General features: G+C 32.3%; 2 protein-coding genes and 1 non-coding gene across 3 annotated transcripts; all 3 read left to right on the top strand.

The window, feature by feature from the left end:
- The first annotated feature begins 224 nt into the window (after positions 1-224).
- Positions 225-3,887, top strand: LOC113353763 (pyridoxal phosphate homeostasis protein-like). Its single transcript, XM_026597262.1, has 7 exons — positions 225-554; positions 655-721; positions 1,754-1,800; positions 2,281-2,368; positions 2,758-2,891; positions 2,982-3,080; positions 3,599-3,887. The coding sequence occupies exons 1-7, from the start codon at positions 333-335 to the stop codon at positions 3,677-3,679; spliced, it is 738 nt and encodes a 245-aa protein (XP_026453047.1). The 5' UTR covers positions 225-332; the 3' UTR covers positions 3,680-3,887.
- Positions 3,888-5,476: 1,589 nt separating this feature from the next.
- On the top strand, positions 5,477-6,324 carry LOC113353762 (stigma-specific STIG1-like protein 1). Its single transcript, XM_026597261.1, has one exon. The coding sequence runs from the start codon at positions 5,777-5,779 to the stop codon at positions 6,314-6,316; it is 540 nt and encodes a 179-aa protein (XP_026453046.1). The 5' UTR covers positions 5,477-5,776; the 3' UTR covers positions 6,317-6,324.
- Positions 6,325-11,367: 5,043 nt separating this feature from the next.
- On the top strand, positions 11,368-11,450 carry LOC113354882. The gene has a single exon (XR_003362085.1). It is a non-coding gene; the product is annotated as a small nucleolar RNA U31b (small nucleolar RNA).
- Positions 11,451-15,083: the final 3,633 nt, after the last annotated feature.

The raw sequence follows: 15,083 nt of genomic DNA, 5'->3' as shown, positions 1-15,083 counted from the left end.
TTTTTAGTAATCCCAAAAATTGACCAATGGTTAATTTTTACTGTACGCTCCAAAACAAAATAAACCATAATTCTTAATTTCACTAAAATGATATTCAGTTTTTTCAGTCATGAATACAAAAAAGTTGATCGTAATGGAATTAACTAAGAACAGAAACCGTTCCGGTTCTCTAGCACTAGTACTAAACCTCAAGTGACTCGGATTCGTACACATAACACAATCTCGTCCCACACAATAGGATCAAACCATAATACTGGACAACATTAGAATTTTAGAAATGAAAAACTAACTCAATCCGATCCAAGAGAAAGGAAGAAGAAGAAATATTGATAATGGCAGCTCCAGCTGTGGAGGGCGCAGCAGTAAGTGCTCTACGTTCGGTTCTGCATCGAGTCCGGCAAGCATCTGAGAAATCAGGACGTAAGGCTGAGCAGGTGAGAGTTGTAGGTGTAAGCAAGACAAAACCAGTGTCTCTCATTCGCCAACTTTATGATGCCGGTCACCGTTGTTTCGGTGAAAATTATGTTCAGGAAATCGTCGAAAAAGCTCCTCAGGTATACATATATATTATATCCGCTTTTCTTTATCCTACGTTTTAATTTGGATTTTTCAATCTAAATATTGTTAATTTGTGATTTTGTTGAATTTCTGAAGCTTCCTCTAGATATTGAATGGCATTATATCGGGCATTTGCAGAGTAACAAAGTGAAATCTCTTCTGGGTATGTTCAAGTTTTTAATCTCTTTGTTATGTAGAGTTTGTAATCAGATTTGTAACCTAGGGTATACATTTTCAATTTAGCTTGATTTCGATTTATGCCCAATAAGGTTTGCAATTTGCTGCTGTTGATTGAATTTTCCCAACCAAGAGAACTTAGGTTTGGTGTGTCAATGTGCAGTAAATAAAGCTCATTGATATGCCACAAAAGAATACACTGATTAAATTTGTTTGATAAAGTAAATTATAGTAAAAATAATTTGTTTGATAAAGTACACCAATGCGCCTCACTTCCAGCTGCCTCGAATTAATAGGAAATGGTTAGGAGAAACGATTTACAAGTGTTGTTTTCGGTGAACCAAATCCAACTGATTTCAACCGGCTAGCTAACAATTTTTCAGAGTGAATGCATCAAATTAGCTCCAGGGTTCAGGGTGTTAAAATTTGACTAGGCAAGATTTGGTGCTCAGGGGGGATGTGCGATTCTACAGCAGAATTCTTTGGAAACAACTGCATTGTTCTTTCAGGTTCCAAAAACTAAGAATATCTTCCAGTACTGTACTTTTGAAATCTTTCTCAACCCTATTCTCACCCAAATCAATGTTGATTTTTACGCACATGATATCTGTTAGTGAGAACTTGTACTTAATCTTGTTGCCAGTTTCTCATGTGAACCGTGCCATGGCTGATTGTTGCCCCTTGCTACAAGTATCATATTCATAAATAAGTTTTAGCCTATTGTTACACACCTATTCTTTTAGATTTTGACTACTAATTGAGAAGTATACCATCATATTTTATGTTTCAGCTTTTGTGACATTTCATAGCATTGTAATTTCGAAAATGGGCATCTAAAAATGAGCTCCATCGTGGAAATCATTCTCGATGGAGCCCCATATTGCAGTCTTCATAGATCATTAAACATTTAATGTCTCGGATTGATTAATGGTCTTATAGATACTGATTTTCATTTTATGTATATTGTCTTTTTGCCGCACTCGGATTATGATGCAAACTAACCTTTATCCATACACAGCTGCAGTCCCCAGTCTTGCCATGTTTGAGAGCGTAGATAATGAGAAGGTAAAATTACTCTATTATCTGTTATACTGTAGAAGCCTTTTGTTGTTGTATGTACGTCGGTGTACTACTGCTATTTTTGTAGTCCCTGAAGTTCTATTGACATTGTTGTGCCTTGACTTTCCGTCTTTCTCTAGGAACTGCATGTGCTCAAATACCTCTAATTTATACCATGCCGTAAGGCCTGTATCTTTGGTCAATTGATAAAAGTTGAATTCAGTAGATGAGAACCATTACAATACATGATGACTCGGGGTAAAACTAAAGACACAGTACTTCAAATACAAATGTAATACTGAATTAGTTTACTTCAAATACCACTACCGAGTTTATTACATCAGTATTTTTGTTACGAGTTAACTCTACATGTTTTGTTGAAGATGTTGAATTTCTTGCCATGAATCTTCAAAAACTATGAAACATTTTTACCCCGTTCAATATCAGGCCCCTTATTAGGTGCTCCATGGTCTCTGTGCTTCACAGATTGCAAATCAACTCGACCGATTCATTGGAAACGCTGGAAGGGAGCCTTTGAAGGTTTTGGTTCAAGTGAATACTAGTGGTGAAGCTTGTGAGTAACGATACAAGATGTACAAATCCTCAAAAATCTATTAATAATGGTTTTCTCCATGATTCCCTCGACATTTAGCTATTATTCTTTACCATTTACCTGTTGCGCTTCTACATTCAAATTCAATAACCACCATGATAGATGATATCAATGTAGGAGGCCACAGGGTCAATTCAACTGATCAGATACAATTTGAAGTGAAAAATAGGCATCAAAGTATATTTTGGCATTATGGTTTTATGCTTACCAGATACAACTGACCGTCAATAGATTCTACTGTATAGGGTCAATTCAACTGACCATTAGCATATGTTTGAATGCTGATAAAGTGTTTGATTTTCCTTAAAGAGAAAGGTTAATTGTTTTCATTTGTGTGGTTTTTGTTACAGCGAAATCTGGTGTTGAACCTTCAGATTGTGTAAATCTCGTAAAACATGTTAAGCTGGGGTGCCCTAACCTTGAGTTTTCTGGCCTAATGACGATAGGAATGCCAGACTATACATCAACTCCCGAGAACTTCGGGGTAATGATTCCAATAGACACACTTAGTTACTAGCTTTATTTTCTTCTTTAGTTTCTAATGCCTCACATAGATTCTGTACTGTTGAAACAGTCGTTAAAAAACTGCAGAATTGAGGTTTGCAAGGCGCTTGGAATAACAGAAGAGCGCTGTGAGCTGTCCATGGGCATGTCCGGTGATTTTGAGCAAGCGGTGTGTATGGGTTAAACTGCTGTTTTTGAGACTTTAAATTTTTTATTTCTATTAGCAGAAAGGAGTTCTAGACTAGGTGCTGAAGCACTTGATTTTCTTCCTTCCATTTCTCAAAGGAAATATTGAGTTACTATCTTAGCAGAAAAGGTTTTGTTGTTTTATCAAAATTTTCATATCAGGGTATTCATGCTCCTAGTTTGGAGTGTATATTATTCAAATGTACATAACTAAAGTCGCATCCTCATTCTCTTGCTAGTTAAAAAAGAAGGCCGAGTTTTCATCAAACATGTATTTCTTATGCTTTTACCAGATAAATTTTACTATATAATAACTAGTGGTACTTACTTTATCAATCCCGGTGTCACACATTTCGGTTGTACAATTTCTGTCTAGTAGCTATTTAGGAGGGTTCCTGCGAAGCTGAACTTATAGTACACATGATGCAACTAGGTAAAATGTGGAGGTTTAAGAATATATTTTTCGAACTTTTTTACTTAATCTGTATGTTGTTTTGACAGATTGAAATGGGAAGCACCAACGTGAGGATTGGATCAACCATTTTTGGACCAAGGGAGTATCCAAAGCAACAGGTACGCTAAGGTCGATGCTCTTTTTCATTTTTGCTCATCAAACTGCCTCAGAGTAATCGATCAAAACATAAAACTGTCCCAGACTAGGGCGCAGATCATGTAAAATGTACATCTAATTGTTTGCTCTGACTGAGTTTAACTCTTGAAACGCATACTACATGTAATACTGTAAATAGATTCTACATATATATCTTTACGTCTTTATCAGATGCAGGTACACATTATAGCCATATTTATTCAGTTAAACCAACTATTTAGTTGCGCCTATCGTCATGCACATCCAACAAATACGACCCGGATAGAATGAGATGACAAACATGTGATCCATCCAAGTCCCAGTAATATGCATCCTTGGATGTGTGCCTAGGGAGAAATTTCTACAATAGCCGTTCCTTAATTATATTAAAACACCATGTATTGGACATCTAGAACATTTGGAAAATGTCCTCAAACATTTGGTAGTTGAAGAATTACTAGGCCCATCTTTTGGAAAGTAATTTTCTCCTAATGTTTCCTTCTGCAGGCTTTCAACCTTAGGTCCATATGATATAATAGACACTGCAAACGCCATAAGGTCATGTCATACCTCGCTTTATCCTAGGCTAATGAGATATTTGCACAACTTGATGCCATAACTCTCAGATCTTATTACACGGATACTTTCACTAAACATTTTATGCGGTTAAATCAAATTCTTCTGGTATTGCACAGATCAGAAACCATTTTGATTTTAAAACTCTAGTGGCAGAGTTCTGCTGACAAACTTAATCTCACACTATCTCATAATCTCGACACAAATGATAATAGATTAGAAGAGGATTTTTTTTTGTTTTATGTTCTTTTTAAAGTGTTTTACATTTCTATAAAAAATGAGCACAACAGGAGGTGTAAAATAGATACCAGGAGATGAAGCCTGTCATGTATCCTCTCTCATTGAGTCCTTGCCTTGGTATAGAAAAATTTCGATACGGATATGCTTGAAAAAGGCTGTCAAGGAGCCTTTAAAAGTAGTGTCTTTGTCTAGGTAAAAGGGTAGAGAAAGATGAACTTTGAAGCTGGTTTCAACTTTCTACTCGCTGAGTAGGACAAGTGAAGTTATCTGACAGTTTGGCAAACCCATTTCTTTGATCAATCCCCTAAATTGACCAACGATATTTATGTACTTTGACGATGAGAGGGGTACTCCCAGATTGTGAATGGTCCTCTTGGCATCACTTTATCTAAATTCTGCAAGCAAAAAGGCCAAGTTAATTACTTGGGGCCTCAGAAGCTACTGGCAAGTCTTAAGGACAGATTAGAAACTTTGTTATGCTCTATATGATGACTGGCTCAAGTGATAGTAACTAGCCACTGGATACTCGAGTCTCTTACTCAATTCTCCTTTGCTTGGTTGTAGGTAACCCTAGGAGTTGTTCATCGCCATTTATAACTGGAAGTTAAACATGTCTCTCAGTTGTAAATCCATGCCAATGATATATAACCAAAATCAATAACCAGCCTCGATGATTTTTTTCTTTTTGCATCCTTATCCACCGAGGGAAGATAAGTTCAACATCCTAATGTTGGACGGTAACACCCACTAGCAAGTTTCAACTTTCAACATCCTACTCCAGGACCTTTATACTCTTTCAAGTTTCAACAGTAGGAATGAAAGGCCGCATTAGTTCTCAGTAAAATTTTCAGACGCGCAAGATTGACACGAAGAAGTACGGTTTGCAAAAGTTCTATCCACTTGATCGACCAAAATTTTGCTAGAATCAATAGGAAAATATTTTCTTTAGGGACCTAGCTAGTTCATCACCTAATCTGGCCTTTCAATATACCACAAAACTACCAAAGACAGTCTCTTTCAAAATCTCTGGCGTGCTAAGCCGAATTACTTTTACTGTATATTCCACTTCAACATCCTCAAGTCAAAGTTGAGCCTACATCCCCCATGAAAATATCCTGTATATATATACCATATCCGGCCATTTGTATCTCCATCCCTTTTCTTAACTTCATATTTCTCTCGTCTTGTAAGCTTACATACCTCTTTCTCTTCTGACCCTTTTCCTCCTGAACCTTATTCAAACCTCAATTCGTGCTATCTCTATATTCATCACCATGAAGAGACTAATGGAGCTATTGTTCATACTGACTATTACGATCATGATTTCAGTCATTGATGTCACCGGTGAAATACCAATGAGAAGACAGGAAGGTAAGTATAATGCTGCAGCTGATGAATATTACGCAGCCAGGCTAGCAACTTCTCTCAAGTACTTCGAAATGGAAAAAACTGATAATGCCCAAAAATGCTTACAAGGTGTAAGTAAGATCCTTGGCAATCGCAAGCCGAAGCATCCACCAAGAAGATTTCCATTAACATGTCAAAATAACCCTATGATTTGCAAGAATGCTAAAAACGGAACTCCACCGGGAACTAATCAGTGTTGCATGAAGAAATGTGTGAATATCTTGAAAGACAAAAATAACTGCGGCAGGTGTGGCCATAAATGCAAGTACCCGAAAACGTGTTGCCAGGGGAAATGCATTAATCCTTCTCATAACCCTAGACATTGTGGTTCATGCAATAATCGATGCAAAAAAGGAGCACATTGTTCTCTTGGTCACTGCAAAAAGCATATTTTCGCTGTAATTTAGTAACGAGTGTATTTTTTTTTTCGTGGCATATCAATAAAGATTTTATTTACTGTACACTTGATTGACACACTAAACTTAAGTTCTTGAGGATTGGAGGGAGTTCAATTAGTAGAAGTTTTTTTTCAAATCTATTTGGCATAACAAAAGATAGAGATTTCGTTACAAACTACACATAATAAAAGATATAAATTTTCAACACAGGCACAAGAGATTTCCTTTTGTGACTTTGCAAATGCCCGATATGATGACATTCAGTATCTTGAGGAAGCTTCAGAAAAAAAAAACAAATGTTACAGATTAACAATACTAGTTTCTCACCCATGCGATGCACGAGTCTGTTTCTTGTTGATGCATATTTTAAAATTATTTTTATTAAAACTAGAAAATATTAGAACACTAATAAAAATGCAATCCTAACTCTAAAAACTAATTGAATTCGTAGTAATATAAAAGTCCAATCAAAATAAAAATGAAAATCACGGGCTTTTAATATTTTCCTTGATTTCTGGAACTAATGTATTTACTTTTGCTTCGGATTTCACATATTCATGCCTCTTTTGGTCCACCCAATCATTATTTCATTAGTACAGGTGTCACCGAGATCGTCATACATATAGTTTCAAAAAGTGTTCTTTTAAAAACTTTATATATTATAAATTCCTCTATCCCAGTTATGTCATGTGGTTATCTTGGTATTTTATTATAATTGTGATGTACATGGAAGTTTTTAGCTTAATGGTCTTTCTTCTTAATTTTCTTCTCGCCAAATTAATCTAATTTTTTTTTACATGCAAATCATCAAATAGGTGACAAATTCCAGTAAGGTCTGCTGGTTCTTAGCTTTGAACCTTTCCCAGTTGATCAACCACCTAATAGGGTAAATAAATCTCTAAGGTCTGGTGACTCTGGTTCTTAGCTAATCATGTAGCTTGTATAATATATTTGAATCCAGAACATCCCCATCTTGCAAGAGTATATAGTAAAACTGGTACTTTCAACTGGATGTGGAGAACGCAAGGTTCTAAGTTATCAATTGCCATATATCCTTTCAATAAAAAAAGCACGGACATTTACCAATTAAACTGATCTTAAAAACCTTTGGATACTCATCCTCTCTAAGTCTTTTTAATACTGTTGCGGTGTTTCCCAAAACAATTTTGGATAATTACATGGCCAGTGAATAGTTGGGAATACACAATGTGGATAAAATGTAATGATTAGAAAAAGTTATAGAACCATTTGACTGCTTAAAATAAAAATAAATTGGTTGTTTAAAATATATAAAAAAAGCTTTATACGTTTTACTGATAATCTTAGAACACTCACTAAACTTTTCTTTTGTACAAAAAAAATGCAAATTGGTAGCTCTAGATTTAGAGATAGGTAAATTTCTTATTGACTTCTTTAAAAGATCTTCAATTTTTTTATTACTCAAATTCGAATAATATTATCAAACATGTCCTAATAAGCAAATATCATTAAGTAATAATGTCATGTCAACGTTAAATGAAATATGACATCTTAGTTGTCTCTGTTAGCAAACAAAGTGCTCCTAGATATGGTTCAATGATTCCTAAAACAATAATCAATAAATCCTATTAGTGTGATTAACCGGTGATAATAGGGATTTAGTTATTCATCAAACTTCATGTACCATGATATTCCAAACTTTCTACAGTTTTCATGGTCTGTATAATTTTACAACACTAAGTAAGCTATCGACCTGACCATCATCATTAACATTGCTTCAGGAAAAAAAAATCACCATCAACATTATCCCTCAACTCCTTCCTTGTGCTAAAAAAACAAAACAAAACGTTATAAAAACATAAATTATAAAGATAACATAAAATCGTGAAGATTGAAATCCATTGAGAATTGGGGATACAGTTATGTCAAAAAAATAAAAAAAAATAATGTAACCACCTGTACAACAAAGAGATGCAATAAATCATGCAAATACAAAAAAAATGTATCCATCACCAGCCACTTCAACGCACTGTTCTGGCTCAAACAGGCATCCATACCAGTACCACCTCCAAAAAATTTGTAAAGAGTACTATGCATGGGCCTGTTTCTCGCATCATATAATGGATCCACATTTAAAATTAATATTGTTAAAAAATAAACGATACTGATAAAAAACAATACAAATTTTGATAAGCTTATAATTTCAAAAGCTAATAACACATTTAATAAATTAATTAAATCAAATACAAATTAACTAATTTGAAAAAAAATATCAAGGGCTTGCAGTACAACATTATCACATGAAAAATATTTATTCCAATTTCATAAATTTTGTTATTTTTTTCTCCAAATTTTGATATTTTTTTTAAATTTTTTGGAGCTAATCCTTTTGTTTTTAATATATTCTTGCCTGTTTTGGTCCATGCAATCATTATATGCGTTTACTTTATCGGTAGAAGTTTCTCCGAGATCACGATACATTCAAAACTCTTTCAGACGATTGATTTTTTTTCGAATTTCCCCGTCTCGATAACGTTGATGTTTTACTAAGATAATTCGGCCATCAGAAAAAGTGATTGTGTTATGCAGGTTTAGTGAGCTTCTTTTGTTTTTCCTTTTCTATAAATATGCTTAAAATTAATTTTAGATTCTTCAATGAAAAAAGTATTTTTATATGCAAATCATCAAACATAGAATAAATTACATTCAAATAACAAAAGAGAAAATAAAACCAAATACAAAGTAGGAACAAAATATAGAGATAACTATAAGAAAATTATGAGCATAGTACTTGCTTGGTGAAATGCAATCCTAGATTTCCTGGAACATGCTTATATTTTTCCATTGAAATTCAAAACCAGAATACCTACAATGGACTTTTCATATAATTGCATGCACACCCCATATATCAGCTACCATTGTACACATACTGTGTGTATGTGCATTCCATATATATATCGAGCGTATTTAAATTCGTGAATTCCCGTAATATAATATCATGTATCTTAAATATTTGAATTCCCGTGTGAATTGAATTGTTATAAAATCAGTGTATGTAAAGCTCAGTACGATTATGAGTTAAATTAAGTAAAAATTATGTATGTGTACTTTCAAATTGGACCACCAGAGGTCGGAGTCAAAATCAGATATTGTCTTGGATCATCACCAATGGCACTACACTCTAATTTTAAGAAAGAAAAATAAAACCCTAAATTAGAAAATGGTGATTTTTTTTCTTATCCGTAGAGATTTAATCCAGTTTGAGCTCTTTATATTTTTTTTATAACCAAAGAAACACATTATAACAATTTTATAACCAGTTTCAGACAAAATAAGAATGTTTGTGCATAAGCTTAATCCATTTTGGCCTTATCCTTAAATTATGTAATAATACAGCTTTAAACCACTATTTTTTATTGTTTATTTCTTTTATTCCCTGTTTGAGCCATATTATTTTATCAAAAAGATGAATTCCAACTTAACACGTCCTATTGAATTATTATTATTTTTTTTACACAAGATAATAATAAAACGGTAAAAATACAAATTTGATATTTCATAAAAATGCTATATAATTTTATTTTATTTTGACGTAATCATAATGGAAATTTTGGTGCTGTTTCTGTACATATTTAGATGGTTTTTCCGTCCTAAGGGAGATGGTACATATGACCCTTTGTCTGTAACTTATCATATGATTTCTTAATTGTGTGTTAATTATTCATATAATCCCTTTTATACTTGGATGATTAACCCTAAGATCTATTACTCTCGCATTTCATACTGATCCAAAGAGAAGAGTTACACTTATAAAGAGTTAAGCTTTGAAATTTAAACACTAGTTTTAGTTCATGGTTATAATTAAGACCTCCATATATCTGATGGATCTTGTAGGTAGAGTAAGAGATTCGGAAAGAATTGTCTTCGATATGTTTTGCACATATAATCTTTAGTACTTGTTGATTTAACGAAGTGAATGTCAATGACTCCTCTGGACCTCTTAGTCATTGTCTATTCAAGCCTCAAATAACCTTTTACTGATCATGTAACACCACTAAGGAACAAACATATAGGGCATACTCCGTATTTATAGGGCGCTGGATTGAAGCTTTTGTCCTCTTTAAGAGTTGTGGTTATTTTTGAATCAACCTCTACTAACCACATTCCTCAAGAATAATTCATTTGAAAGTATATTTGCCCATGGAAACCAAAGATGGGCATGATTATTTATTTTTTTCATATACAGTAAAAATTGCATATATTGATACTCTATATATTAATATACTCTATATATTAATAAAAAATCATGGTCCCAACTTGGGCCAGTTATAGATAGTGATAAACTCTACATTTTAATATTTATAGATTTTTTTAGTCCCACCGTAAGGAATTTACCTCCATATAATTTGAATATTACAGATCTTGTTACACCAAAATTTAAGATAAAGAAAAATATGTATCTATAGTTGTTTGAGAAAAGGATGTAATTTTTTAGATAGTTATCGCATATTTTGATTTACATATGCTTAAGACCTCGTTACTATGTGCACTTTCTTGTTGAAGCTAAAATATTTCCACTTTGTCAAGCATGTTTAAAGCTTCTTGTCGAGCAACTTTTTTTGGGTATACCTCCCTATTTTAATAAACTCCATATATTAATAATTTTATGAAGTCCCAAGTCTATTAATATATGGAGTTTTTACTGTAGTTGTGAAGATCTTGGATGGAACAAATATAATAGAGATAAAAAAGAGCTTGAGTTCCGTACGCTAGAAACAGGAAATGATAAAAGGGATGCACCCTTGTAAACAAATCAAGACATAATTATTAGTTAGTAACCAATCTGAGATCGATAAAGAAAACAATTTGGGACGTACATAGGTTTCATTCCTAGCATTCTCATTTGTAAGCTCATACTGCAAGGCTATTATTGGATGTTTTTGTTTAAAATATTAAATACATATAAAAGTTATGCGAAGAAATTTAATTAATAAAAATGGCGTACGTAGAATTTTGTGCTTGCAATGGTGCATATGCATGTTACGGTGAGTTAAATATGGTTTTCTAATCAACTTTGACTTGAATATGATGACAGGTATTGTCTCCCCAGTATTACATGCATCAATGATGCTAGATGGTGATTGACTACAATCTTGTCCGATTAAAAATTAACTATACTTATCCTTTTTCCTATTCTTTATATTTTGTCTCACGTATTTTGGTTTCGCACATAAATTGTGAGAGTACTTGTAATTTCCCCAATCAAAACAAAGAAAAAAATAATCGGAAGTAGAATGATGCTTCAAAAAAAAGAGGAAGTAGCATGGTTGGCACTCCATCTTTAAGCAAGGACAATGACACTAATGCATTGTTTTCTTTTTGATCAATTAATTTATGGTGTCAAGTAAACGGGAGAAAATTGGTATCAAATGGTTAATACACTGTAATCGATCATCCGCTAAATATATCCATCATAAACCTTCACCATGTAACCATATAAGCCATTGTAGTTTAAATATCCTTTGGCAGCAACCACCAAAAAGATTCAAGAACATAAACAACCAAGTAAGAATATAAATATTAACAAAGAATGAAAATATTAGAATGAAAGTTTGCATTGACAACAACTCTGTGAGGTTTTTCTACAATCATTGGATTGAGTATCTCCATAAGAATGAAAATTTTAGAAGCTGCAATAATTGTGTTGAATAGCAGAGTAACAAAAGGAAATGGATATAATTTTTAAATAATGGATATTAGTGACAACAAAAGTATAATTCTTTACCGTGAGATTTTTCCATGATTTTTCAGCTAGCATTAGAACTCAAGTTGTACGTCAAGAAACCCTTATAACAATAAAAAATCCTGCGAAATAAAATAAGAAAAACAATTAGATAAGTAAACCAACAGAATTAGGGTTCACCGGTAGAATTTTGTTGTTCATCAAATGCAAAGAAAAAGCGTACCTGCAAAATAAAACAATAAAACAAAAGAGTTAAGGCTTGTATTCAAATAAATAAAGAGCCAAAAAATAAAAGGATTTGAGTTTACCAATAGCAAAAATCAATTGTTAATGCAAAATAAAACCAACCCAAAAATCATTCGAACAAAATCAATAATGAAGAACATATACCATGATTTTGCTTCTTTTCAAGCGTTTTATATAGAGATTCGCCAGACCAAGAAATTCCATTAGAAAAATTTACACCCTTACTCTAGAAATTCCATAAGAAATATTGTATAAGAAAACAATATCCGCCGATATCAAATTTTGGATTCCCAAATTTACTCGTTGCTACATATTTGTCTAAAAAATATTGAGCATCTTTATATATTTGGCTACAAAATATTGAGCATCTTTTACTAATAGAAGATTTTCAATTTTATTTTATTTTTATTTATGGAAAATAATATTATATTTTTGGATATCCAAATTTATTAGTTGCAATATATTTGTCTAAAAAACAATTTATGTTCATATTAGCACAATCCATGAAACAATACCTGCAAGCAATCCTGTTGGTCGCTTAAAAACACATCAAAATATGGTCTTGAGAATCACTTATGTGATGGCTCCACATCAAAATGCCAAAAATAAGAAGAAAGAACATTTGGTGATGGCTCTCTCTCACCGTATGTCGTTTTTTTGGGTCCTTTTGGGGTTGTTTATTTTGATTAATAGATAGATTTGGTTCCTGCAATACATGTATATATACACCAAAAATTAAAAAAGGCAAAGAGATTATACCAATTTTTCGATGAATACACCAAAATTTAATAGAGACAAAGAGATTATACCAATTTTTTCATGCAAACATCATTATGTATCCTATTAAAATAACATTTGCATTGTCAAAGGATTTCTGCAAAACAAAATAGATGCAAATCAGACAACAAAACATAGATCAAAAATAAAAAACAATTAAAAAAGAAAAGCGAAGGGAAAAACTGGATTTGGCATTTTGATCGAATGTTTTTATATAGTGACACCAATAACTAAACCCATAAATAAATAAAATTTATTTTGGATATGATATAATTCAACGTCTAAAAATATCCAAAATTCCTATACTTTTGACTTGCTGTATTTACCCCTTATGTTATTTTTGGCAATCTCAAGCCATGAAAATCACAATATATAAAATTCATAACTATTGTATTAAAGTTTTTCCAATTATATGTATTTAACATATCTTTTTAGTGCACTCAATATTTTCTAAATTAGCAATATTAAGTAAATTTGCAATAATATCACAATATTCTCGAATAAATAATATTTCTTATTCATTTCAAAACATTTATACAATTTTATATTTATGGATAGCCACCATATTTTTGGATAGTCAGAAAAACATTGCTCTTATTTTACCCAATAAGGAAAAATTTGTTGTTATTATTATTATTTTATATTTCTTTTTATGAAATGAGCAATAATAAGAAAAATAATATTGAAACTTGCGTCTATCGCAGTTTTTACTAACATTTTTTCCTTTCATTCTCATAGTTTTTCTTATTTTCATTAATGTGTCCATCACGATTTTATATTAATGATTTTGTATTTCAATTACTTGATAGGATTGACAATTGGGTTTTTTTTGCGGAAAAGAAAGCGCACAACGATTAACTGATAAGTATTCACAACTCCATGTATTTTGATTTTGTACTTTAATTGTTGATCTAAATTTGTTTCAAGTTTTTTTATCGGAATTTTAATTGTAAATTGAAATTAGAATTAGTTTAATTATTAATAGATTTGAATTGTAATTAGTATTAATTAATTAACAAAGTGTAATCGAACGATGGACATTGGATTTTTTTTAAATTTTGTGATCGATTAATTATTCTTGATGAAATCATGATGAACGGTGTATATTTTGATGTGATTTTATTTTTATTTAAGAATTTCAATTTAGTTATAATTAGAATTCAATATATTCTAGTATATATATTTTATAATGTTGTGAGATTTTTTTAGAATTTATAGTTGTTAAAGGTAATAATTATTTTTGTTTTTTATTGGCCAAGTGGGTTAAAAATATTTTTTCCAAATTTTACTGGTAAATTTTTTAAAATATTACCAAAAACAAAAAGTGGTGGGGGCAGAATCAACCAGAAGTTCCGATTAACTACGTCGCTCGAAAAAACTCTGTTTTATATAGAGAATTTTAGATTGAGAATACAAATTAATGTAAGTATATTAAATGTAGGATAAAAGAAAGAGGAGTTTTTTGAGGAGTTTTCTCGACAATGAAGATGTTTCCTGAACATCAGATTGTTTATTTTATGTAGGATAAAAGAAAGAGGATATACTCGTTTGGATCTTAGTCACCTTGATTTGAGTTATTATATCTGAATTTGACTCGCTAGGTATGACTCGAAATTATTAATCAGTAAATTTATAAAAAAGCTTCTGAATCCAGTCTAATATATACCCAGCGCGCATTAGATGCAAAACGATACGCGAGTCAAATAGTTTTGAGTCAGATCTCGAGTTAAACACTAAAAAAATGAAATAACAAGCGATTTAACATCTGACTCGAGACCAAGTCAAATCCAGATTGCGAGTCAGACCCAAACAAATAGGGTTACAGTTTTCGTCGAAACCACGGTGCCCACCATCAACAAGTTGGCCAATAAAAGAGATTCTAGTTTTGTCTTGCTTAGAGCAACTCCAATGGTACACAACAAATAAAGTTATTTGTGGTGCCAGATGAATGGCCAAACCAAGTTGTGTATAGTGGGTGGAAGGTTTATCGATGCATATTTTGCTGAGACCATACAGGGCCGGTCATCCCTA

The sequence above is a fragment of the Papaver somniferum genome, chromosome 2 (genome assembly GCF_003573695.1).
Source record: "Papaver somniferum cultivar HN1 chromosome 2, ASM357369v1, whole genome shotgun sequence".
Lineage (NCBI taxonomy): Eukaryota > Viridiplantae > Streptophyta > Magnoliopsida > Ranunculales > Papaveraceae > Papaver > Papaver somniferum.
The sequence above is the reverse complement of the archived record's forward strand: the minus strand, read 5'-3'. Positions and strand labels throughout refer to the sequence as shown.